This window comes from Amphiprion ocellaris, chromosome 6 (genome assembly GCF_022539595.1).
Source record: "Amphiprion ocellaris isolate individual 3 ecotype Okinawa chromosome 6, ASM2253959v1, whole genome shotgun sequence".
NCBI lineage: Eukaryota > Metazoa > Chordata > Actinopteri > Pomacentridae > Amphiprion > Amphiprion ocellaris.
Window position 1 is genome coordinate 11,356,655 of NC_072771.1, and position 23,873 is coordinate 11,380,527.

At 41.9% G+C, this 23,873-nt stretch overlaps 1 protein-coding gene across 3 annotated transcripts; it reads left to right on the top strand.

Annotated features, from left to right (window-relative positions):
- The first annotated feature begins 1,267 nt into the window (after window positions 1-1,267).
- ppm1f (protein phosphatase, Mg2+/Mn2+ dependent, 1F) lies at window positions 1,268-22,955 on the top strand. Of its 3 annotated transcripts, XM_023273348.3 has the most exons (9): window positions 1,268-1,338; window positions 1,444-1,488; window positions 2,187-2,404; window positions 6,618-6,748; window positions 11,120-11,322; window positions 11,457-11,645; window positions 12,590-12,733; window positions 13,374-13,467; window positions 20,801-22,955. In XM_023273348.3, the coding sequence occupies exons 3-9, from the start codon at window positions 2,241-2,243 to the stop codon at window positions 21,184-21,186; spliced, it is 1,311 nt and encodes a 436-aa protein (XP_023129116.2). In that variant the 5' UTR covers window positions 1,268-1,338; window positions 1,444-1,488; window positions 2,187-2,240; the 3' UTR covers window positions 21,187-22,955. The 3 variants fall into 3 exon arrangements, with proteins under 3 accessions (XP_023129116.2, XP_023129119.2, XP_023129120.2); XM_023273351.3 differs by lacking the exons at window positions 1,268-1,338; window positions 11,457-11,645 and having other exon boundaries at window positions 1,345-1,488; XM_023273352.3 differs by lacking the exons at window positions 1,268-1,338; window positions 1,444-1,488 and having other exon boundaries at window positions 2,263-2,404; window positions 11,254-11,322.
- The last annotated feature ends 918 nt before the right edge of the window (window positions 22,956-23,873 follow it).

Sequence of the window (23,873 nt, forward strand, 5' to 3'; positions counted from 1 at the left end):
ATTAAACGTTAAAGATTAAAGAGTAGATTTACCGTTTTCTCCAGTTTAACTTCAAAGACTCAGCAGATATTCAGGACTACTGACAACACAGAACCTTAACCTCACTGTTTTAATCACATTTAGGTTTTCTAAATGTTACATTAATGTGAACCAGCATCTCCACTGACAGTTTTATTAACTAAATGTACCACCTTGCACGAATACAACACACTTCAGCTGTTTACATGAAACTCAACACAAACATCGTTAGCTTAATGCTATGTTAGCTTTAATCAGGCTACGACTGAGCAGCTAGCTCGGTTAGCATCGCAAACATTAAAGCGAACATTTACTGTATGCTAACTCTCTTCTCTGGTCAACACACACAGAAATAATCTCCAACAACATCTGGAGTGCATGGCGGCACACATTAGATCTGACACTAAAGTTGCATGTAAAGTGCATTGTAAGCGGCACCGATACGAAAATAAACACTTACCAAACTATCAGAGTCCTTTCAGTGTCTGCTAGCAGAATCAGCCGAAGGTAGAAAACTGGTTACAACAAGCCAACAGGCAAAAAAACTATCTGTGGAAAATGTTCTGCTGCTTCACCAACAAATAAACCAACAGTGATCATATCAGTTAATCCAACCAAGGAGAGCAGCGTTTACAGTGAATGAGCGTCTCGGCTGCCTCCTCCATAGAACCTGTCAATCATTCCAGACCACACTGTCAGTCAAGTAGCCAAGCAGCCCAGTAGCCCTGACTCCGCAAAACTTCAACGCTCTATATAAAATTCAGTATTGATGTATTTTAAGGCCACCTGATCTCTCGTTTTGACCATAACAGCTAACGAAAAAAAAAATCCTGAGCAGTTGAAAAGCGGTCTATCAAATTTTAGTTTTTCCCGTGATGAATTAGGGTCTAGGAGCCAGAGCTTTTTGGAGCCAGCCCTGGCAGACGGTGTGATATTGCAAGTTTTTGACACTTCTGGGTAGGCTTCATTTTTGGAGCCAGGCGCTACGTCCATCTTTATTGTCTATGTTCTTGATACGGATCAAGAACATCAGATACAGGGCAATTAAAGCTCTTCTTCTACTTCCCCTTATTCTGTAATTATGTGTTCACAATTTGAGAAATGTCTGTAGTAAAATAACATTTTCCACCTTCTGTTTCTGTAGGCTTAATAGCGACAGCGCACTCTGAAAAGCAGAGCCGCAGGAGGAGAAGCACGAGGTTCCATCAGTGACCTTGTCTCTGTCCAAATGGTGGCCTGGCCCTTTAAATGTACAGCGGAAGAGGAAAGGCTGTTTGATGACGTACAGGAAAGTGGAAGCCAGAGCACTGAACACTGATGGTGGGTGGTGTCTCGAGACCCTGAACGCTTTGTCACACGTGTGCGCGCGCGCGCGCGCGTGTTTTGTCAGTAACTGTCTCTTCCTCTTTGTTTCTTCCACTGTAGCTCTACTTCAGTTCTGAACTGAGGGCTGAACCAACTTAGCTCCAGGTAAGACTGCTTATCGTGAAAATGTCGATTTCTAAACTAATTCATCCTCTTATGTTGTCGACTGTATTCAAGACGGTATTACAACGTCAATACCATGGAGAGCTAAGTGGGACATGTAATCGCCACTCAAATAATATACGGCGGTGGGGTTTCAGCTGAATGAGGCAGAAAATGTGAAATAAAGGTTGTAAGCGTGCTAGCTACATGTCTGCAATTCTGCTGTTCTGTAAGAAATGTGGCAGTGGCACAGGGCTAAAGTTAAATGTTCTTTTGAGTGAAGCTTTCAAAAATATATACCTTTGCTATTTACCACAGGCGCGAAATTCTGTGTATTTGTTTGTTGACTGACCCTGATAAAATCAGATGTAGACATGTACAAACAGAGAAATTTCAACTCACACTCCTGTGCATGGCAATCAGTTTTGACACCACACTTGTGAACAGTATATGCTATCTTAAAGTACCATTTTTAGCTTAAAAAATGATTCTTTCTTGTTAATTGCTTTGTTATTTATGGAAGTTTGTTTCCGTGATGAAGAGACAGTTACATAAAACACAAATGCAACAGTTCAATTGTTCACATTCACAGTAAACCATAATCTTGACTATGTTAAAATTGTAAGATACTAATTTTTTTGTTGTTGTTTAAGTGAGACAGAATGATTTCAAAGTCTATGTCTAATTTTTCTGCCCTTCAGGTCTCCACTTGGGACTTGTTCACTGCAGAGCTCAGTGCAGCCAGAGCCAGTAGGATGGAGGAGGAGACCATTTGCTTCCTGGAGAGGTTTGTCAAAGAGTTCCCAGCTGCTCTGGAGGAAAGCAGCTCACTGCCTATCAGCCCTCTGAGCCGCAAGGTCTCTCTGGAGGAGCTACATGGAGAAACCCTAGAACTGGGCCTGAGGCTACTGGCTTCCAGGTATGACTGCAAGGGAGACATGTACTATATGCATTTTGTGTTTGTGTGACCTGAAGGATAGAAATGAAGTAGAAAAGCTGCAGCTGCACACGATTAAATACCCATATAGCCAGATTCTGGCCCTAAATATTCTTGCTCCGTAATAATAGATACGTAGTATTACTCTTGCTAGTATTTAGGTCTTGGCAATAAAAAGGTAGTCTGCCATATCAGCAACTCACTTGGAAGCATTCTGTTTTTTTTTGTAAAAACAGCAAAATATGTTTCTGAAAACCCTTGTGGGTAGAAATTAGTGCGTTTACAATCACATATCACAGTTGGTATTTTCCAGTAACCCGATTTCCTAACTATTATGTCAATGGTGTATGTAATTGTGGTAGTAGATTGGAGCAACCTGTAGATTTCTCCTGGAGAACACTCATTTCTGCCATGTACATGGATGACTCTAATACATATTTGGCATTTTACAAGAATGCATGTGCATCACAAAAGAGTGCAATCAGGTTTCCCTGATTGCACTCTGTTGCAGACCAACAGTTGAGAAATAAATGACAGAGGAGGTAATTACATAGAACAGTGCAAGCAAGCCATACTGCAGAAATAAGTTGCGGGAGGAATCTGATTGCTTCCCTGCTGTACGTATACCTGGCTTTACAGCCATTACTAGGGCACTGGAGTACATGTGAATGCATACTGAGATTTCCTGGATAACCTGGTTCTTTTTAGTAGTTTTTCTACTTAACTGCATGTGTACACACTGATTGTGAATTACCTGATGCTACATTGTTGAGGAGATCATCCTAAAAATGAGCTTTTTCTGCTGAGATGCAGGACAGAAGATGTCAAATAATTTTTCTCGTCGCTGTAGTCAATTCTTCATGTGTAAATTCATCAGTGCTTCAGCTTGCAACAAAACTGACAACAGTCTTCTTCCTTGATATCCTTATTTTTCTGGTCATCGCGGTTCTACAGAAGTGACACTTCTGTGACTTTTGCAGCTTTCTGAAACTGTCCTGTCATTCAGATTCCGATTCAGAAAAACTTTTGTCCTCAGGGAGCAATTAAGAGGAGCAGGCAGCGCAGCAATGATGCAAGAAATTCTGTAGAAATTAAAAAAATAAAGATAAAGTAACTGTGTGTGTGTGTGTGTGTGTGTGTGTGTGTGTGTGTGTGTGTGTGTGTGTGTGTGTGTGTGTGTGTGTGTGTATATGTATGTGTATGTGTATGAGTTGAGGACCTGGACAGCCCTGGGTACAGAGGTAGCCCTACTCCTCTGTGTCCTACACGCAGGGCAGCGATGCCGGCGAAGGAGCCGCTCAAATGCCAAGAAGAGAGCATGTGATGAGTTGTTATTGGATGATCTGGTTTGCCAACCTTCATATTAATGTTCGTACACTGCAGTTCTAAGAGGTAGTCCTATAATTTTAGAGCAGGCAGTGACAGTTCTCTGAGGCAGTTTCTGTTCTGGAGACTGACTGAGCAGAACCAGCAGGTGATGGAAAAGGTGGTGGTGTTCTCTGTGAAAGAGTAGTAGAATGTCTGGTGAATGTTCTTACTTAAGTAAGCCCTACAGTAACTACGTTTGTGAGGAAAGTAGACATAAACATTTACATAGGAGACACCTGTGTCTGATATACAAAAAACAATCGTAACGGACAAAAAACACTAGCATTCCATCTCTGAACACAGCTTTTACATGAAGAGGAAACTGTGCTGTATTTATTAAGTTCCAGTGTTTTTTCCTAGATTTTAAATAGCTTTTTCCATCCCTTCTCTGTTTGTTACACTCCATTTTTAATCTTTGCAAAAATAGTGTTGACAGGTACACTTGATTAGGATATACTTAGAAAAATGGCTGCACAGCAAAGATATCTTATGTTCTCACATAGTATTTCCAGTATCATTGAAAAGTACTTGATGTTTTTTATAAGATTATTTGTACTATCTGCACATCTTATGTGTGGGGTTTTGTGTGGGGTTGAAGTGTTGCATTCCTCACGTTCCTGACAGCTCTGCACTTGCCCTGTTCCTTCATCGTGCTGCCTTGGCTTTGCTGTTTGAATTGTACACAGCTGGGCTGAACAGATTAATAGTTACTGATACACTGTATAAAACAGAAAACAGCACTACATAAGACTTAGGCAGTAAGAAAAACAGAACTCTATCAATGCATCTTCTCTACTCTGATTAAAAGTCTGTGCTGGTCCTTTATATGCTACAATATGTATAGTGCGATAGGCCAGCCCATATAAATAAATACAATATGTGCAATATTGATGCAGACATAAGCTCAGGCCAGCAGAAAGTGGGGACTGTAACTTCCCCTCTAGATGAAGATAGCATCAGGCCCTGTTCAGAGTGTCTGATTTTCATGAGGTTTAAGCTATGATCATCTGGTGTAACAAAAAAATATCTTAACACATTTCAGTTTATGTGTTATGACTCCAGAATATATTGCATTTTCACTTTTTAAAAACAACTGATTCAAATAACGATCTCACAGTGTTCTAATTTTTGAGATGCATTTACACAATCTGCCTACAGTGTCAAAGTTGAACATTTTTGACCTGGCTGATGCTCAAACTCTCAGGAAAATTGTAACAAAACTGAAGCCCTCTATCTGTTCTCGTGACTCAATTTCATCCTTCATTTTTTAAATTCTGTGTCCGAAGACTTCCTTGGCATAGTAAAACACTCCTTACACCTTTGTGTCTTCCCAACTGACTAAAAATGAGTGCAACTTCTTTTAAGAGAAGGCGGCCTGGATATTTTAAGGTCTGGATGTCTCAGAATGTATTTCTGCTCAACCAGGATAAAGAAAAAAGTACTGTTTTTTAATTACATTAAAAAAGACACAGCAAAGCAGGGCAGTGGACTGATACGGTCAGTTAAGGTTCACCTCTCCTGGAGAGTCAACAGTCTAAGATTGGACAACAGGCAAGAAACACACAAACCTCAGAGTGACTTTTGACTTTGATTTCAATTTCAAGACTCACATGAGTCTGAAATGATAAAAAGTTTTTTTTTGTGACACCCAGCACATGTTGGGTGTCACAAGCATATTTTCCTCATCTGAAGAACATCCCCAAGGCGAGGGGATTTCTGTCTCTGAGCAACACACAGTCTGATTTTCATAACCAGCAGGCTAGACTATTGTAAGACTGTCCTCTGGTTTGGTGAAGAATATGATAAATCACCTACAGTAGATTAAAATCTGTGCTGCACTAGGGGGCTGCACATTGGATTGGTGGTTAGCACCGTCGCCTAGAAGATCTCCGGTTTGCGTCCTGGCCTGGGCCTAACCCTGGGATAGGCTCCAGCACTTTAAACTGCAGGTCATCTGAGTTCTCACAATCTTTCAAATGGACCTTATTTTGCATTGTATACAAGTAAAATTTGATTGATTAAATTTGAATTCATAGGAAGAGAGAATTGTCGTAATGCTTCTTTCAGTGCACACAGTGAATCGAGGTGGTACAGCAGCAGCCTTTACATTAAGCATTCAATTTAGACTTGTGCCTGTTACAGAAATGGTAATAATCAGATTGCCTTTGCAGAGGTGTGTGTTCGAAAGAGACTGTGAACATGTTTTCAGTATTCATAACATGACTTGGTTTTCTGTTCAAATGCAGTGGAAACTAGTACAAACTGATTACAATGAACATTTCCTATTTCATTATAGGAGTTTGGACATTTGGAAATGCATCAACTGAGATAATAGGTGTGTCTGAAAGGGAAAACAGCTGTGAATTAATCTTCAAACCCAACAAAACCTAAACTACAAACCTACAAAATGTAGAAGCTGTGATTTCTACAAGCTGGGTTCCTGAAAAACCATGAGCTTGTGTGTGCTTTTTTCTGCTCTTGTTTCTCTCCAGAATTATGCCGTCAGGAAGACCTCATATCCTGTCTGCAGAAACAGCATTGTTCTCCCCACTTACTGTTTCCTATGTCCGATCTTATCAGCCACAGAAATGTCATACTGTAAAGCAAAAGGAGTGACAAATGAAAGTTAATCTCGCAGTTAGACGTGCATTTTGCAACTGCTTTCTATATAAATGAACATTGCTCATGGCCCTGTCATATTTGTCAGATTTGTCTGTGCTAGAGTTGACCGGTGTCTTTCTATCCTGAAGTGAAATATTTTTCTGGATGTACAGTTATATATCACAAAGTACACAACATGTATTTCTGCTTGTTTCTGTTGGTTCAGAAGTGCTCCTGCAGGCCTCAGTGCCCTCCTGTCCCATACAGCACTGACCCAGCTGCTCCAGAATGACCTTTCCTCTTTCCACTGCCCCCAGGAAGCTGAAGCTAACCAGGAAGAGGGAGAGACAGTCCTTTGTAAGTTTGTGTTGCTTTCATTTATACGGTTTTATACTCAGGGATGTCGGTTAACAGTTGCCTCAACAGGTGTTTAGGTATTTTTTTTTAATTTAGCTTTTTTTGTGTATGTTTTTACATTTCATCCAGAAGCAAAAAAAATCCTTCTAGGGTGAAGATATTCAAAAATTGCTGGCATAGTGTCGATGTATAAACAGGGACTGACTGTGACTTTTTAAAACCTAGGACCATTTCAAATTAAATCAAAACCTTTATTGTCATTGTATGACAGTGCATTCAACAAAATTGGGAGCACGGCTCCAACTGGTGCATTACAAAAACAGTTTAAAGAATAAAACAGAAGCAAGAATATATCAACATAAATTTATTAATAAATAAAATACAAGAAATTTAGTGGAAGTGTCGTGGAAAATATTTACAGTAATTACAGTGATTAACCAGTTATTCCACTAATTAAGTTATTTATTGCACAAATTAAGTTGTTGGCATACTTTTTAATCACTGAGTGATTATGTTCAGAGCGCTGATGGCTCTAGGGAAAAAGCTGTCTCTGAGTCTGTTTGTCCAGGTTTTGTGAGACCTGTAGCCCCAGCCAGAGGGTAACAGGTTGAACATGTGGTGGCCAGGGTGAGATGAGTCTCTGACAATGTTTGTGGCCCTGCGGAGGTAGCGAGAGCTGGCAGTGTCATCAAGGAAGAGCAGAGAGCAGCTGGTGATCTTCTGGGTGGTTTTTATCACTTTTTTGCAGAGCCCTCCTGTCTGGTGCTATGCACCTAATATACAACACTTTGATATGCAGCTTGCCAGTATGCTCTCCACATTGGCTTTGTAGAAGGACACCAGCAGCTTCTCCTCCAGATTGTTTCTCCTGAGCACTCTCAGGAAATGAAGTCGCTTCTGGGCCTGTGGTGTTAGCAGTCCAAGAGAGGTTGTTGGTGATATGGACACAGAAATTTTAAGGACAGGACCCTTTCAACAGAGTTCCTGTTGATGGTCAGTGGGGCTGGGTCCGTGATTGCTTTGTGGAAGTCCAGGATGAGTTCTTTTGTTTTTGTGGTTGTTCACTGAATGCCATGCTGACAGATTATGCACCTCATCCCTGTAGGCAGACTCGTCTCCACTTGAGGTGAGCCTGACCACGGTGGTATCATCCACAAACTTGATGATGGAGGATGGGTTGGTCTGCAGTTGTATGTGTACAGAGAGTACACAAGTGGACTCTGTACACAGCCCTGTGGGGAGCCAGTGTTGAATGTGATGGTGGGGGAGAGGTGGGGCCGAGTCGGACAGGTTGTGGGCCATTAGTCAGGAAGTTGATTATCCATCTGCAGATGGGGGTGGAGAGTCCGAGGTGCGAGAGTTTGACAGCCAGAATTTCTGGGATTATTGTATTGAAAACTGAGCTGTAGTTATTGAAGACCATCCTCACATAATTCCCCTGGTGTTCCAGGTGACTTAGCGCAGTGTGAAGGGCTACGGCGATGCCGTCCTCAGTGGAGCGATTTGCTCTGTAGGTGAACTGGTATGGGTCGAGTGAGGGGGAAGTGTGTCTATGATATGTTTTGTGATAAGCCTCTCAAAGCACTTCATGAACACAGGCATAAGTGCAACAGGCCTGTCATCATTTAGACTCTCGATGACTGGTTTCTTTGGGACAGGCATTATTGTTGCGGATTTCAGGCAAGAGGCGATGATCGCTCGTGTCAGGGAACATTTAAAAATCTTAGTGAAGACCCCTGTCAGCTGATGTGCACAGGCTTTGAGTACCTTCCCAGGTACTCCACCCGGGCCTGCAGCCTTTCTGGGGTTAACAGTCCTCAGCACATGTTACACTTGATGTTACTGAAGCGTGAGTGCGCTGCTGTTGGAGGATAATGGTTGTCATGTTACTGTTTTGGGCTTTTCAGCCTCGAAGCGGGCAAAGAAACTGTTTCCTCTGCCAGCAATACGTCAGCAACAGTCACCTGGTTATTGATCTTGTAGTTGGTATCTGTTATCACTTTCAACATGGCACAAGTCTAAACTGCATTTCATCACATTAACAAATAGACAGACACCAGTGACAGTACTCTGAGCTGTGTTAAGGGATTTCACTCAACCCAGCCGGCCAGCGGCAAGTGGGTCCCCCTGTATGACTGGGTTCTGCTCAAGGTTTCTTCCCGTTATAAAGGAGTTTTTTTCTTGCCACTGTCGCCTTAGGACTTGCTCTAGGGTTCAGGCCATTTGGGTTCTGTAAAGCGTCTTGAGACAATCTGAAATATAATTGGTGCTATGAATTGAATTGAATTGAATTGAATTGAATTGAATTGAATTGAATTGAATTGAATTGAATTGAATTGAATTGAATTGAATTGAATTGAATTGAATTGAATTGAATTGAATTGAATTGAATTGAATTGAATTGAATTTGAAAAGCTCCTTTTCCTCGTTTTGGCACTAGTATCAGTCCAAAAACATCACATAGAGCAAAAGACATGTTGAAATCATAAAATGACTGTTCTTGTTCACTTTGCTTCACAATTTTACATCTGTTACATACAATCAATGTTCATAAAATGTATAAAAGTAAAACTTTACTGGGATGAAAACAGAACAGGCAAGATTATTGAGACTCTACTAATTGGATCAATCCAAGTTTTGACAAAATGTAACAGGGAGTGAAGTGAAGTTTGTTGTTTCTAGTGGTTTGTTGGAGTCACTCCTCTGAGTTTAATAAAGACTTGCAGCCTCAGACACCAGTAGGATCCATATGAGCGTCTTCAAAGTGAGAGAGTAGGGTGTATTTACACGCATGGAACAACAGCAGTAACTCTATTAGTTATTAGTTACATAATTCTAAATTGTTTAAGGGATTATACAGTTTTCTTGCTGTGGGCAGAAAGTGTGACATAAAACCAAACCTTAGATAAACTGCAGAGCAGATTCTGTTTCTTTGCATGTCCTTTCACATTATACTTAGTAAGGTTCCATAGGCGATCTAAATGTAAAACCATGAAAAGTCAAAGTTGGCCTTCTTTCATTCTCTAACCTTTGTCATGTATAGTGGTGTGCATTTGCCAAGCTTTAGTGCCAATCCTATGCAACAGCACTGCCATAAATTTTGCTTTTACAAAACTTACACATTTTCAGTTATTGTCAAAAAGGTGATAATTCTATGTTATGTTTGTTGTCGAAGTGTGAGTGTGCTGGACTGCAGTATACATAGTATACATAGTTTTCTATTCAGGTTCCATAGATGATCTAAACCTAAGACCATGAAAAGTCAGTCAGAGTTGGCCTTCTTTCATTCTCGAACCTTTGTCATGTATAGTGAAGTGTAAATTAAGTCTTCAAAAAATCACCAAGAGAAGTCAGCATTTCAGGTGGCAGCAGGATTTATTTGTCGACAAAAAATCGAGGAGTAATTCTTAGCAGTAATGTAACACCCCAAGAAGAACTGAAGATACTGAGCTGTGCACTCTTTTATACTGTGAGAGTTGGTCATTTTTCCACTCCAATAGGGCAGATGTTAGGAGTGGCAGTTTTGACACCGTTCTGCTTTTCTAAATCTATTGGTCAGATCATGATGTCAGGTTATCATATTTCACCCCTGGATCACTTTACAGAAGACATGCGCATTAAGTTGTCATTAGGTCAACTTTTACAGAGAACATGCCCAGGCAAACCTTTTACCCCACATCTTACCCTTATCATTTTGTGATAGATTTCATACACATTATTCTAATATATGTTAAAAGTTATAATACCTTAAGTCTACACCATGATGTTTTGAGTACACCACATATCATTTTATAAAGAGCATGTATCTTCACATCAAAGCTACACGTTATACTTTGTGATTTTCCAGCTGTGTGTGTGTGTGTGTGTGTGTGTGTGTGTGTGTGTGTGTGTGTGTGTGTGTGTGTGTGTGTGTGTGTGTGTGTGTGTGTCCTTCAGACACACACCATACCATACTAGAATATTCATCATTATGCATTAAATATGTTCTAACTCTGGTCTTCAGTCTAATAGCATTTGCCATAATTATATCATCTTTTACTTTTAGCACATCGTACCCAAAGAATACTACACTACAATAGTGCTGTACATTTAACAAGCTTTATTGCCAATCTTATGCATCAGCACTGCCATGAATTTTGCTTGTAATAAACTTGTGCATTTTCAGTTTTTGTCAAAAAGGTGACAATTCTATGTTATGTTTCTTGTTGAAGTGTTAGTGTGCTGGACTGCAGTATACATAGTGTTCTGTTCCCCTTGTATATATTAATTGGATGAATGAAGTGGTCAATGAATGTATATATCAGAAAAAAGTAGCAAGAAACAAAAAGACTGATGTATTTTTTGTTTGTTACTATTTAATTTTACTATCAGTACTTCAATCGGAGGCAGTCCAACGTCTCTTCCTTAACAAGCTGATAGATGTAGCACTGCAATGGTACGAAAACCTACCCAAGCTGTCCCTCTCCCCTTCACGCGTCCTCCACTGCTCTGTTCATGCTATCAAGAACACAAGGAGGAAGATGGAGGACAAGCATTTGGTGTTAGCAGAGTTCAACCAGCTCTTTGGAATCCAGGTAGGTCTTCTACAGCAACACCAAACGGCTTGTTACTGGTTTCCCCCCCAAAAAAATAAAACTAACACAATCACAACTACTCTAAACTCTAATAATTATATTAATCATAATTATCTTTCTCCACCATGGTCCAGGACAGGGTAGAGCGTGCCTACTATGCTGTGTTTGATGGCCACGGAGGGGTGGATGCTGCCATCTACGCTGCCACTCACCTCCATGTTATTCTGAGTAAACAGGAGACACTGCAGAGTGACACCGACACAGCCTTTAAAACTGCCTTCAGACACATAGATGACATGTTCAGAGGCAAAGCCAAGAGAGAGGTACTGAAACAGCACTGGGGCAACATTGTGAACATGCTAGTTTCAGCTGTCATACAGTGCATTCTGAAAGTATTCAGATTCCTTCAATTTATTCACATTTTAGTATGTTGCAGCCTAAACTTGTTACGTAAATTTTCCCTTTCATCAGTCTACACTCAATACCTCATCATGACAAAGTGAAAATTGAACTTTGCAAATCTTAGAAAATGTATTCATTAGGAAAACTGAAGTATCACATTATATATTATATATATTGAAGCCCCTTTGGCAGCGATTACAGCCTAGAGTCTTTTTTAATATGAAAAAACACACCCGGATTGTGGTATTTTTCTACTATTCTTCTCTGCATTTCAGAATTATGGAGGCCACTGTGCTCTTGGGAACCTTACATGCAGAAATGCTTTTGTAGCTTTCCCCAGATCTGTGCCCTGACACAATCTTGTCTCTGAGCTCTGCAGGCAGTTCCTTCAACCTCATGGCTTGGTTTTTGCTCTGGCACATGGTCATCTGTAATTGTGATTTGGTCATCCAAATCATTAATTAAAATGAGAACTGGTTCTCAAATATTTTACCTCGTAAAATAAAGGTCAAATAAAAAAAGTAAATACAAATTGAATTTGCCCCTGGTAGGCAAGGCAGAGAGACATCTTAAAGATGAGCAAGAGAAATATGAGGCCCCTTAGCTGAATTTTATGTGTCATAGCAACCTTTAAACAGCAAACATTTTTTTTTCTTTTTTATAAAGAATTTTAGTATAAAGTGGCAACAAACAGGGTGTTAATCAAACAGTTGTGAAAGTTGGACTGGAAAAATTACAGATATTTGCAATATTCAGTTATAATCTATAAAGTCCTTTTCAGATTGACGTAACGGCATCTGAACAGATCAGCTTCATTGGTCACTTTTCCATAAAAAGACGTGCATGTGCGTGTGTGTGTTGATAGCATCTCCGAAGCGGCAGTACAGGAGTGGCGATGCTGATACAGGGTCAGCAGCTGACTGTGGCTTGGCTGGGTGACTCTCAAGCCATACTGGTCAGAAAACAACAAGTTGTTACACTCATGGAGCCTCATAAACCAGAGAGAGAGGTAAGGATATTATGGACATTCCCAAAGCTCTCTGCTGGCTGTATTGTATTCCAAACTCGGAATGACAGGAAATTGATGATGTACTTTATAATGTTAAGTCATTTTAACAGATAAAGCAGAGTTCAACAGTTATCATTACTTGCAGCTAATTACCTTGCAATGCTCCAATGGTGAAAAATACTTGTTCGTTACAAAAGTAACCACTCATTTGACTTGTGAATTGCCTTTCATATTCTAACCTGCTGCTCTTTGAATTCTGGCAAAATGAAATATCTTTGCTGTATTCTGAGCTAAAAAAGACATTCTGGGGACATATAAGACTTTTATTAATTTGCTGAGAGTTGCAATACGGGAACTTTAATATAGAAGTATTAAATAATCTTAGAAGAAGTTTACTTCACCTAAAGGCGTAACGACTGTTTTGCTTCTCTTTAGCACCACCCTCTGGTCAAACTTTACCTGGTTTAACAAAAGATAACCATTATTTAGTCTATTAGGGCTCAGTGTGATGGAATTTTTGCATCACTGTTGACTAATATAGCCCAATCACCCAGCAGTGATGCAGGTTATAACAAATAACTGCAATGGTGGAATGGTGGCCAGATGATGAGGTCTGTCTCTTTTGTCCTCCTTTGTACAGGATGAGAAGCAGAGAATTGAGGATCTGGGAGGCTGTGTTACCTTCATGGGCTGCTGGCGTGTTAATGGCACCTATGCTGTATCCAGGGCTATAGGTAAGTCAGTCCCAAATAAAATGAACACAGCACATCATCGCACTTCTTTTCATTTATGCTTAATGCAGTAAATTCTCACCAAGTATCCTTTATTTACTTCAGATACACCAACAGCAGAGGTATTTTAAGAAAGCTTGCATTATTTTTAGAAGTTTATTTTATCATATTGGAACTAGTGGTTATTTTATGATGACATTGTTTGAAACCTTGAGTTTGCCATTTGGGCATCACCATAAGACACAATAGCATAGAACTTGAGTAATCTCGAAGTAAATTCATGTTGGTATTTTAAGCCTAGATGTGCCAAGCGCTCCCCTGGAATCGCCACTTTATCGCAGTGGAGGGGTTTGAGTGTCTCTGTGATCCTGAGAGCTATGTTGTCTGGGGCTATAGCACCTGACAGGGTCTCCCAAGGCAAATTGATCCTTTGGGAGAGACCAGACTAAGAGTGATTCAGAAGACCCCAGTGAAAGCACAACAAAGAGAAGCCGCTACCTCACCTGGGTTAGGGGTACTGTGGGGCCTTCCCCTGGAGCCAGGCCTTGGGTGCAGCTTGACAGAGAATGTCTGGTGGCCGAGCCTTGGGGTCCCATGGGGCTCAGTTGGGCACAGCCCGACAAAATAACACAGGATCACTGTCCAGTAGACCAGTGGGCCTACCTTACAGCCACCTGCAAGGGCTGGAAATGGGGGCCAGGTGCTCATGTCCACTGGGCAGTAAGCAGGAGCGGTGTAGACTAGCTCTGGGGGTGTGGAATCACACCTCACCGGCGGGGAAGGAATCTGAGCTGGTGCAGGAGGTGGAACGGTACTGGCTAGATATAGTTGGGCTCATCTCCACGCACAGCAACAGTTCCGAAACCAAAATCCTGGAGACTGGTTGGACTCTTTTCCAGAGTTGGCCTGGGTGAGAGGTGCTGAGCTGGTGTGAGGATACTCACGAGCCCCCGGCTGAGTGCTGGTTTGTTGGAGTTCTCCCCGGAGAATGAGAGGGTCGCCTCTCTGCAACTTTGTGTTTCAGAGGTTGTTATTTAGCCTTCTTGGAGTCGCTGGATGGTGTCTTGGAAAGGGTTCCGCCTAAGGACTCAATAGTTCCCCTGTAGTTCAACGCTCACAAGGGCAACAATAGAGAATCTTTGAGAGGAGTGACTGGGTGCAACGGCCTGCCCGATCTGAACTCGAGTGGTGCTTTGTTATTGGACTTCTGTGCTGGTCAAAGACTGGTCGTAACGAACACCATGTGCAAACATAAGGTTGCTCATATGTGTATCACCTTAGGCCAAAGGTTGATCATTGACTTCGTAGTCGTGTCACCAGACCTGCAAGTGTATGTCTCGGACACTGAAAAGAGGAGCAGAGCTGTCAACTGATCATCACCTGGTGGTGATTTGGATCCGATGGCGGGGAAGACTGCCGGACAGACCTGGTTAGCCCAAACGTGTAGTGAGGGTGAGCTGGGAAAATCTGGCAGAGGCCCCTGTCTGTGGGGTTTACAAATCCCCCCTCTGGAAGAGTTTCTCTTGCATCCCGAGGGAGGTTGGGAACATGAATCGGAGTGGGCCATATTTAAAGCCTCCATTGCAGAAGCAACTGTTAGGAGCTGTGGCCAGAAGGTCACTGGTGCGTGTCTCGGCGACAACCCCAAAACCCGCTGGTGGACACCAGCGGTGAAGGAAGCCGTCAGGTAGAAGAAGGAGGCTTTTTGGACATGGTTGGTTTTGGGACCCCAAAACCAACCATGTCCAAAAAGCCTCCTGAAGCAGCTGACATGTACCATTCGGCCGAAAGGGTTGCAGCTGCGGCAGTTGTGGAAGTTAAAACTTGAGTGTGGGAGGAGTTCGGAGAGGCTATGGAGAACAACTTTTGGTTGATCTCAAGGAAATTCTGGCAAAGCGTTCAATGCCTCAGGAAGGGGAGGCAGGGCTTTGCTCGGGCTATGTACAGTCAGAGATCTGCTGACCCATACTGCGGACATTGTGGAGTGGTGGAAATAGCACTTCTGGTAAACAGGTCCTCTGTGCAGCAGGCAGAGCCTGAAGACTCCGGGGAACCTTCGTCCATATTCATTGGAAATTAGCTTAAAGCTAACTCTGGTGCAATACGTCAAATAGCAACATTTATGCTTAATATTGTACATGGTCCTTTTTTAAATAAACTGATTAATAATAATAATAATAATAATAATAATAATAATAATAATAATAATAATAATAATAATGATAATGATTCGTGGCAGAGGTCACTAAGGTAGTCAAAAAGCTGCTTGATGGCAAGGCGTGGATGAGATTCCCCCTGAAATGCTGAAGGCTATGAACTGTCTTGGCCTACGCATCTCTTCAATGTTGCATTGGCATCAGGTACAGAGACTGTGGAGTGGCAGGGTGGTGGTTCCCATTTTTGAAACGGGGGACCGGAGAGGCTCCGACCGATTGCCGAACCTTGGATTCCGGAGTAGCAATGCGGAATCCCTCCTGGTTGCAGAACAGTGGACCAGCTCTCCTCCCTTGCGGACCTGCTGAGAGGAGCTTGGGAGTTGGACCTGCCTGTCTACATGTGCTTTGTGGATCTGGAGAAGGGCTATGACCATGACCCCCGAGAGGCTCTGGGAAGTATAGGGAACTGGACTTGCTGTGTAGGATCCACCAGCCATTACTACACAGTGGAACAGGACAAGCAGATTACAAAATCTGCTTGTCCTGTTCACAAGATCACAAGATCCTTACTACTTTTCTTCAGTGCCTGATGACGTCAACGACGCCATCATCCGAAATGGGGGATATGTAGGATCCACCAACCAAACCCCTGCTTCTGGGTTTATCACCTTCACAGCCACAGTGGAGACGAGGCTGGCTTTGATCAGTAAAGCTGGGAGACCAGGACACCACGCCAGATGTGGAACATGTCTAGCACGAGGGCGCAAAGCAGAGTCAGCAGGAAGCGAGCACGAGATCAGACTTTAAATGATTCCTCTATACAGACTCCCAGGAGTGTATTGGACCTGTCTCCAACCAAGGTGCTGGGTTAAACCTGGTGGTGATTTGGATCCGATGGCGGGGAATGGTCACTACCTGGCCTCCAAGGAACCAAATTGCTACCAATAAACATTCTGTCTGATTCCTGAGCCATTGAAGGGGGGAGGCTCAGAAACCTAGATGAAACTTCAAAGACATTCCACTCACTGACAAAGGAACTCTGAACTCCCATCAGAACCAACAAAGACAATCATCTCAGAATTCTGGACTAAATTCCTTTTTATGTAAATCCATTTCACAGAACAAGTGAACTTTTCAATAATTTCATGGTCAATCTACATCTTGCCTTGCCTTTAATGTTTTATTCCTCCTGATTAGTATCAGTATGATAATTGTTAACATGTCTGTCATTCACATGTTCATATTTGGTATCATTCTGATCCCCTTTCTGTCAGTAATGCACCCAGGTACATCCTGCTCACCATATTGCAATATTTTTGGAGTTACAGACACCACAAAAATTACCTGAAAATGTAACTCTGTGAGGGACATCTGGACATCAGCCCTCCCTGACGGAGGATGTACCAGACCACTGCTGACTTAATGATATGCAAAGGTCCACTTTAAAAGACCACATCTGAAAGCACCACTTTGAGTCCTGCACCATCAGAGTCCTCCCGAAAGAGTCCTATGTTCGAAGAAGGAGCTCTCCTTTCCCATCGAGTTCTCCCGACTCCGAAGCTCCACTATGTCCACTGCTGTTCTGACCCACATCAACAAAGGCTGACCGGACCATCCACTGAGGCATCATCATCATCATCATCATCATCATCATCATCATCATCATCATCATCATCATCATCATCATCATCATCATCATCATCATCGCGACATGCAAGTACCTTTCAGTCACTGGAAGTTGGTGCAACTTTCTCAAGTTATCTTTTCGCAGATAAGATTCACAGGCGATCACATTAGCCTACGACCAAATTGATGGCTGTTTTCAGGTGTGGTCTATTTTCTCCTTTCCCTTAGAACACCATATTTCAAGTGTAATATTAATCCCAGTGTTGCGTTAAAATATTGTGTTCTCTTCCTTCCTTTTCCCATCATTCACTCTTATTTGTTTTCTGTTGTTGTTATTCGTCTTAATGTGTTATTGTTGTTGTTATTGTTTAGTTTAATAAATGTACATAAATGTAAGTTCAGTGCCTCAATTGTTTTGTTGTTCACATTTTGGTCTCTAACTTGTATAGATTCCAGCTACCTCAATTTTATACATAACCTGTCAAGCTAAATAATTCCCCTTACAATTCCTGAAGCTCTTTTTGACAGCGCAACAAGAAGTGTTTCATATGATGCATTATTATATTTGTCTAATCTAAATCCTTCGCTGGTCGAATATCAGGTGGACTGTGTAATAATTCTGCATAAAACCCTTAACGTTAACCCTTAATGTTTGAGCAAACATTTATCCTACATTTTAATATTGGTGGAGAAACATTATTAATAATCTTACAATTATAATTGGTGGAGAAACTATTTAACCCTTACAAACACATATTATGAAATCCTACAGCTGATATCAGCCATTCGGTCCGGAGGTGGAAGTTGAAAACCCCAAAGACAGGGTCCTCCGCCAGATGTTCCCAGTTCACCCTCACTACACGCTTGGGTTTACCAGGTCTGTCCGGCAGTCTTCCCCAATGCGATGGCATCCAACTCACCACCAGATGATGATCAGTTGACAGCTCTGCACCTCTCTTCACTCAAGTGTTCTAAACACATGGTCGCAGGTCTGATGATTCGACAATGAAGTCGATCATTGACAAGTCAGTTTAACATTTAATAAGTGGATATGTGTTGTAGAATCAGGGATGAGAATTTTCCGCGGATCCGCGGAATTCCGAGTTTTTTTCCACCGAAAGTATAGTTTTTGTGAATCGTGTAAATCCGTTGAGAAAATTGTAGTGGGGTAGGCAAGCGGCCGGCCGGCCGACGCGTCGCGAGCCGAGGCTTGTGATGGCCGCCCGCCATGATGGCCATCCCGCTGCCGACATCTTTCGGCAACGCGCATTGCAACGCGCTTTGCAACGCGCATTGCAACGCGCTTTGCAACGCGCATTGCAACGCGCGTTGCAACGCAGCAGACATTTTCCGAGTTTTTGTCCATTTGTCATTCTCATCCCTGTAGAATTCTGATGGTAGGAGTTACAGTTCCAGGTATCTGGCTAGTCAGGATTCTGCTTCACTTAATTGACTTTATCTAGATATTGTAAATTCAATTTTTAGATATCTTAGATTAAGATATCAAACTAATTTTCGATATAAATCTTTTTTTTTTTATTTTTAAAGTTATCTTTTTTGGCCTTCTATCGGCTTTATTGGATAGGTGCAGTGAGAGAGAGACAGGAAATGGGAGAAGAGTCAGGGGAAGACATGCAGCAAAGGGCCGCGAGCGGGAATCGAACCCGGGCCAGCTGCGTCGGAGACCAGGCCCTGTACATGGGTCGCCCGCTCAACGCGTTGAGCTATACGAGCGCCCCAATATAAATCTTAAATTATCAAAGTGCCAGTCAGAATGATGACATCTGGTGGATGTCAGGGCTGCATTGTAAGTGACCTATGAGCAACCTTATGCTCGAGCATGGTGTTTGCTATGGACAATCTATCACTAGCACAGACGTCCAATAACAAAACACCACTCGGGTTCAGATCGGGCAGGCTGTTCCTCCCAAACACCCCTCACCAGGTTTCTCCATCGTTGCCCACGTGAGCGTTGAAGTCCCCCAGAAGAACTATGGAGTCCCCAGGCGGTACCTCTTCCAGGACACCACCCAGAGACTCCAAGAAGACCAAATACTCTGAACTGCTGTTCGGCGTATATGCACAGACAACAGTCAGAGTTTTCCCCTCTGCAGCACAAAGTCGCAGAGGGACGACCCTCTTGTCCTCCGGGGAGACCCGAGGGTTCTCCGGGGAGGCCCTCTCATTGTCCGGGGAGAACTTCAACAAAGGCGCTCAGCTGGGGGCTCGTGAGTATCCCCACACCAGCCTTGCACCCTCTGCAACTCCTGAAAATGAGAGAGTCCAAGAGGAGGAACCCTTGCTGTGCGTGGAGGTGAGCCCAACTATATCTAGCTGGCATCGCTCCACCTTCTGTACCAGCTCAGGTTCCTTGCCCGCCAGTGAGGTGACGTTCCACATCCCCAGAGCTAGTCTACACCACCAGGGGGCGGTGCGCCCATGTGCCCGCTCCTGCCTACTGCCCGGTGGGCATAGCACCCGAACCCAATTTCCTGCCCTGCAAGTGGTGGGCCTATGGGCGGTGGCCCTGTGTTTCTTCTTAAGACTGTGCCCGACCTCGGTCGGGCACAGTCCGACCTGTTAAACCTCAACTGGAAGGGAACGGGTTAACAACAAGATCAGGGATACAAAATAAAGATGTGTCCAATCTGGAATGTTTACATCAAGAGCAGAGTCAATGAACCATGTGACATGGAGAGCTAAATATACACCAGCTCACTTCTAACCAGACTACATCACATAATATCAAAGATATAGTAGTGCAGGTCAGTGAAATTACCTGCTGTAGTCGGACTAAAAACTGAACTCACCCAACACCATGTTGCATGACCAATATCCCTGACCTTGAATAAATGCTACTCAAAGCATGGGGCTCCCATGGGGCTCGCCCCATGGGAGCCCAAGGCTCGGCCACCAGATGCGCACTGACAAACTCCCCAACCAGACCTGGCTCCAAGGGAAGGCCTCGGTCTCCCTAACCCATGCGAGGTAGCGGCTTTACCTTGCTGTGTTTTCATAGGGGTCTTCTGAAACGCTCTTAGTCTGGTCTCTCCCCCAGGACTAGTTTGCCTTGGGAAACCCTACCAGGGGCTATAGTCCTGGACAACATAGCTCCCGGGACGATAAAGTGGCAATTCAATGCGGGGCATATAAAATGATGTTTCAAGTTTTCTATTATTGATGGACAAGGTGAATTGAAACTATTGTCTTCAGATATTGTATATATGAAATATATGTTGGAAATGTTGGAAAGATATACAAAAAAATAGAGATATCGCCCAAACCCAGACTGTTTGAGTTTTCATTTCAGAGTAACTGCAGTGTACTGATTGTATTGAAAAGCTAAAATTTGCCTGTAACATCAGCCTAGTCTCTTAGTCAGGTTTTTTAATGTAAGATTAATAAACTAGAATCTGAGGACTGTTTGTCTTCACTCTGTCCAAACATTTAGCCTGTTCAATCAATAAAGAGGCTTTCATGCCTGACCTGAGTCAATCTGATGAGGTACTGCTGTGTTTAGTAGTAGCTGCTAACCACACACATCCGTCTTTCAGGTGACTTTGACCAGAAGCCCTATGTATCTGGAGATGCGGACTGCTCAACAGTGCAGCTGTTGGGGGATGAAGATTATGTTCTGCTGGCGTGCGACGGCTTCTTTGATGCAGTCAAACCTTCAGAGGTCCCCTATCTTGTTCTTGATGCACTCCAGCAGGCTTGTGACCCTGAAGGAGGCACTTCATTCGAACAGCCTGAGGATGCTGTAGGGCAGAGGGTTGCTCAGCAGTTGGTAGGTCATGCCAAGGCAGCTGGATCAAGTGATAACATTACAGTCATGCTGATATTTCTGTGTTCTCCACTGGAGCTGCTTGTTCAGCAGTCCATCACAGAAACTGGACAAGCTACTCAGCACTTCACTTCTCAAGATGCATCACAGCAGTGAAGGAGTAGGTCCCTTGCCCAGACACCACTGTGCCAAGATACTGCCTGACTCAAAATTTCTCAGCCAGCTATTCCCACAGGTGCTGTCAGATATTCAGCAGATTAGCTAATCTCATTTGATTCTGGCATACACATCAACACAACAAAGTCTCGCTCCAACACCGCTGATCAGTAGATCAGTAGAAGCTGATTCAGCTGTGTTTACGCCACATCGTTCACATTCACATCGAGGTCAGTTTATTCTGTCACTAGGCTAAAAATCATGTGATTCAATATGAATTGAAAAACAGACGTCGTGAGCATTAAATCAATTTGTGTGCATGTATACATGTTCATATGTTAATCATGTTCTGCTTTTATTGTCAGCATTGGTCATCTCATACTATGTCTTTGTGGGACTTTATCCTTTGGTACAAAATGTTTTTCATTCGTATTTCTTTCAAATACCATAAGCACTGCAAAGATTGCAACTTTGTTTCTGTCATAAATTTTTTTTTTATTGGAACAGATTTGTAACTATATTAATAATTTCTAAATTAAATTGCTACTTCAATCCTTTGAGGAAGTGTGGTGAGTTGAGATTTGAATTGTGAGATTTAATAACTACATAATACTCACTGTTAATGAATTTAAAAACCATCTCTTGGGAAATAGTTTAAAGTCTTTATAAAGTTGCTGCAGTTTCAAAACCAGCTTCACAAATTCAGATAAGTGCAAATGTCTAAAATATTCAGTCATCTGATTTAGTTTGAAAGAAAGATGTTTAAAAAAAAAAAAAAAAAAAATATCCAAAGTTTATAGCAAGTCTACCTGACCAGCAGACAGGCTGGGAATCTCTGTTTAGGGGAGGGTTTTTCTGAACACCCAAATCAAATCACGTGAATACAGATGGTTTTAATAAATGTAATATATTTATTGGTATTTAAATTTGGACATGTAGAATCCAATAGTGATTATATTATGTGTTACTAAGACTTGAAATCCTGACAGCTTTTCTTTGTTTCCATATTGTTTGTTTTAGAAAGAAAAGCTGTTCTCCTCTTGATCTTCTCACCATTAGAACAGTCTGTTACCTAATCATTGTATTACCATAATATGTTTTGTCAAGCATTAGTTCTCATCCACCATGTCTTATCAAATGTTCTCTTTGCATTGTCAGTATTATACACTTATACACTCATGGAACTCATGCAAAAAAATCTCACTGACTCAGGCTTTGCAGTAGGATTGGATTCATATGGACATTATTAATATGCTTCACTGAAGAGTAACATGAGAAGCGTTGAATTCTTTTACCGGTCAGCCTTTGGAGACTTGCCCAACAGTGTGACTTATTAAAGTCTACTAAATTACTGTGTCGGGCCATCAGCCTTGAGTTGTGATTCTAAGATTTTGCGGTGAAATGATTCAGATAGGGTGACCTTTGAAATTCTGGATTTTTTTTTTTGTAAGATTTTCAGAGTTATTAAAATGACAGAGGGACCACAGATATCAGTATCTAGTTCACAAGGTTCACCTGGGTGGCTAAACTAACCCCCATGCTGAGGTCATGTATTGGATCACAGATAGTATTTCTTACTCCTATGTTTTATTTTTTTTTATACATCTTTAACTGTTGTTATTCTTGTCTGACTGAAAGCATTAATGTCACGATATCAGAAGATTGTGGGATGTAATAATACATTTTCATATTCTGTAATGTTGACATGATGGTTTGCTGTTACTTCATATTTAGTATTAATGACTGAATAAAAGAGGATTCAACTTTGTTGTCATTGCCCAGACGAAATGTGGTCTTTGAATGTTGTTGCAATTACTACTGCAACAACACATCATCAGTAGGGTAAAACTAACCTGTCTCACGATGGCATTGTTAGCAGGCCAGGGTCAGGGTGCAGGGTCAATCACACTACGGTGCTCCTGGAGCAGACAGGATTAAGGGTCTTGCTCAAGGGCGCAGTTTAGCTACCACTTCCCCCATAGGAACACATCTGTTGAGGATGTGTGTACTTGAAGGGGATAGCTCTAAATTCATTACAGAGACTAAATTTTGGTTTTCTGTGTCTGCACTATATCTCTCCCTGTAAGGTTCTGAAAGAAAATACTGTAGTCCAGCATCAGACAGAAAACTCGCCTGAGTGAAACTGTAAGTGGTTTGAAAAAAAGTTGCTCGTCATGGTGTGAAAATACAGTGGGGTCCAAAAGTCTAAACACACATGGAAAATCAAATTTTCAAGTAAACCTGGAAATAATTTGAAAGTTGGAGGGTTTAGAAACATTTTATGGACATGGAGAATTTTTAAATCTACTCTATTTTTAGGTCAACAGTTAAATTGATGAATGACACTGACCATGTTAACTTCTTCATAGGAAAGGTCAGATATTACAGCTGCAAATGGTTGTCTTTGCTGATGTAGAGAAAAAAATTTAAATCTCATCTTCTTGTTCTGGTGAAAAGGTTTAACTTAGACAATTGTACACAAACAATTATTTGTTTTTGTTTGTTTTTTAGATGTTCAAGTGATAACAAATTCTGAGTAATCCACACTGTGTTCCAGTGTGGTTTAGCAGATAGCAAGACAAAAAAGTCTACCTTCATATGCATCTTTATTCAAATGACATAATGCCACATACAGTACACCAAGAGAAACAAAAAAAATGCTATATGAGAATATACGTTTCCCCAGA

Coding starts and splice junctions, on each gene's coding strand:
- ppm1f (XM_023273348.3), top strand. CDS start 2,241: ATGGAGGAGGAGACCATTTGCTTCCTGGAGAGGTTTGTCAAAGAGTTC. Junction 11,646..12,589: donor GAGGCAAAGCCAAGAGAGAG/GTACTGAAACAG, acceptor GTGTGTTGATAG/CATCTCCGAAGCGGCAGTAC. Junction 12,734..13,373: donor CTCATAAACCAGAGAGAGAG/GTAAGGATATTA, acceptor TCCTTTGTACAG/GATGAGAAGCAGAGAATTGA.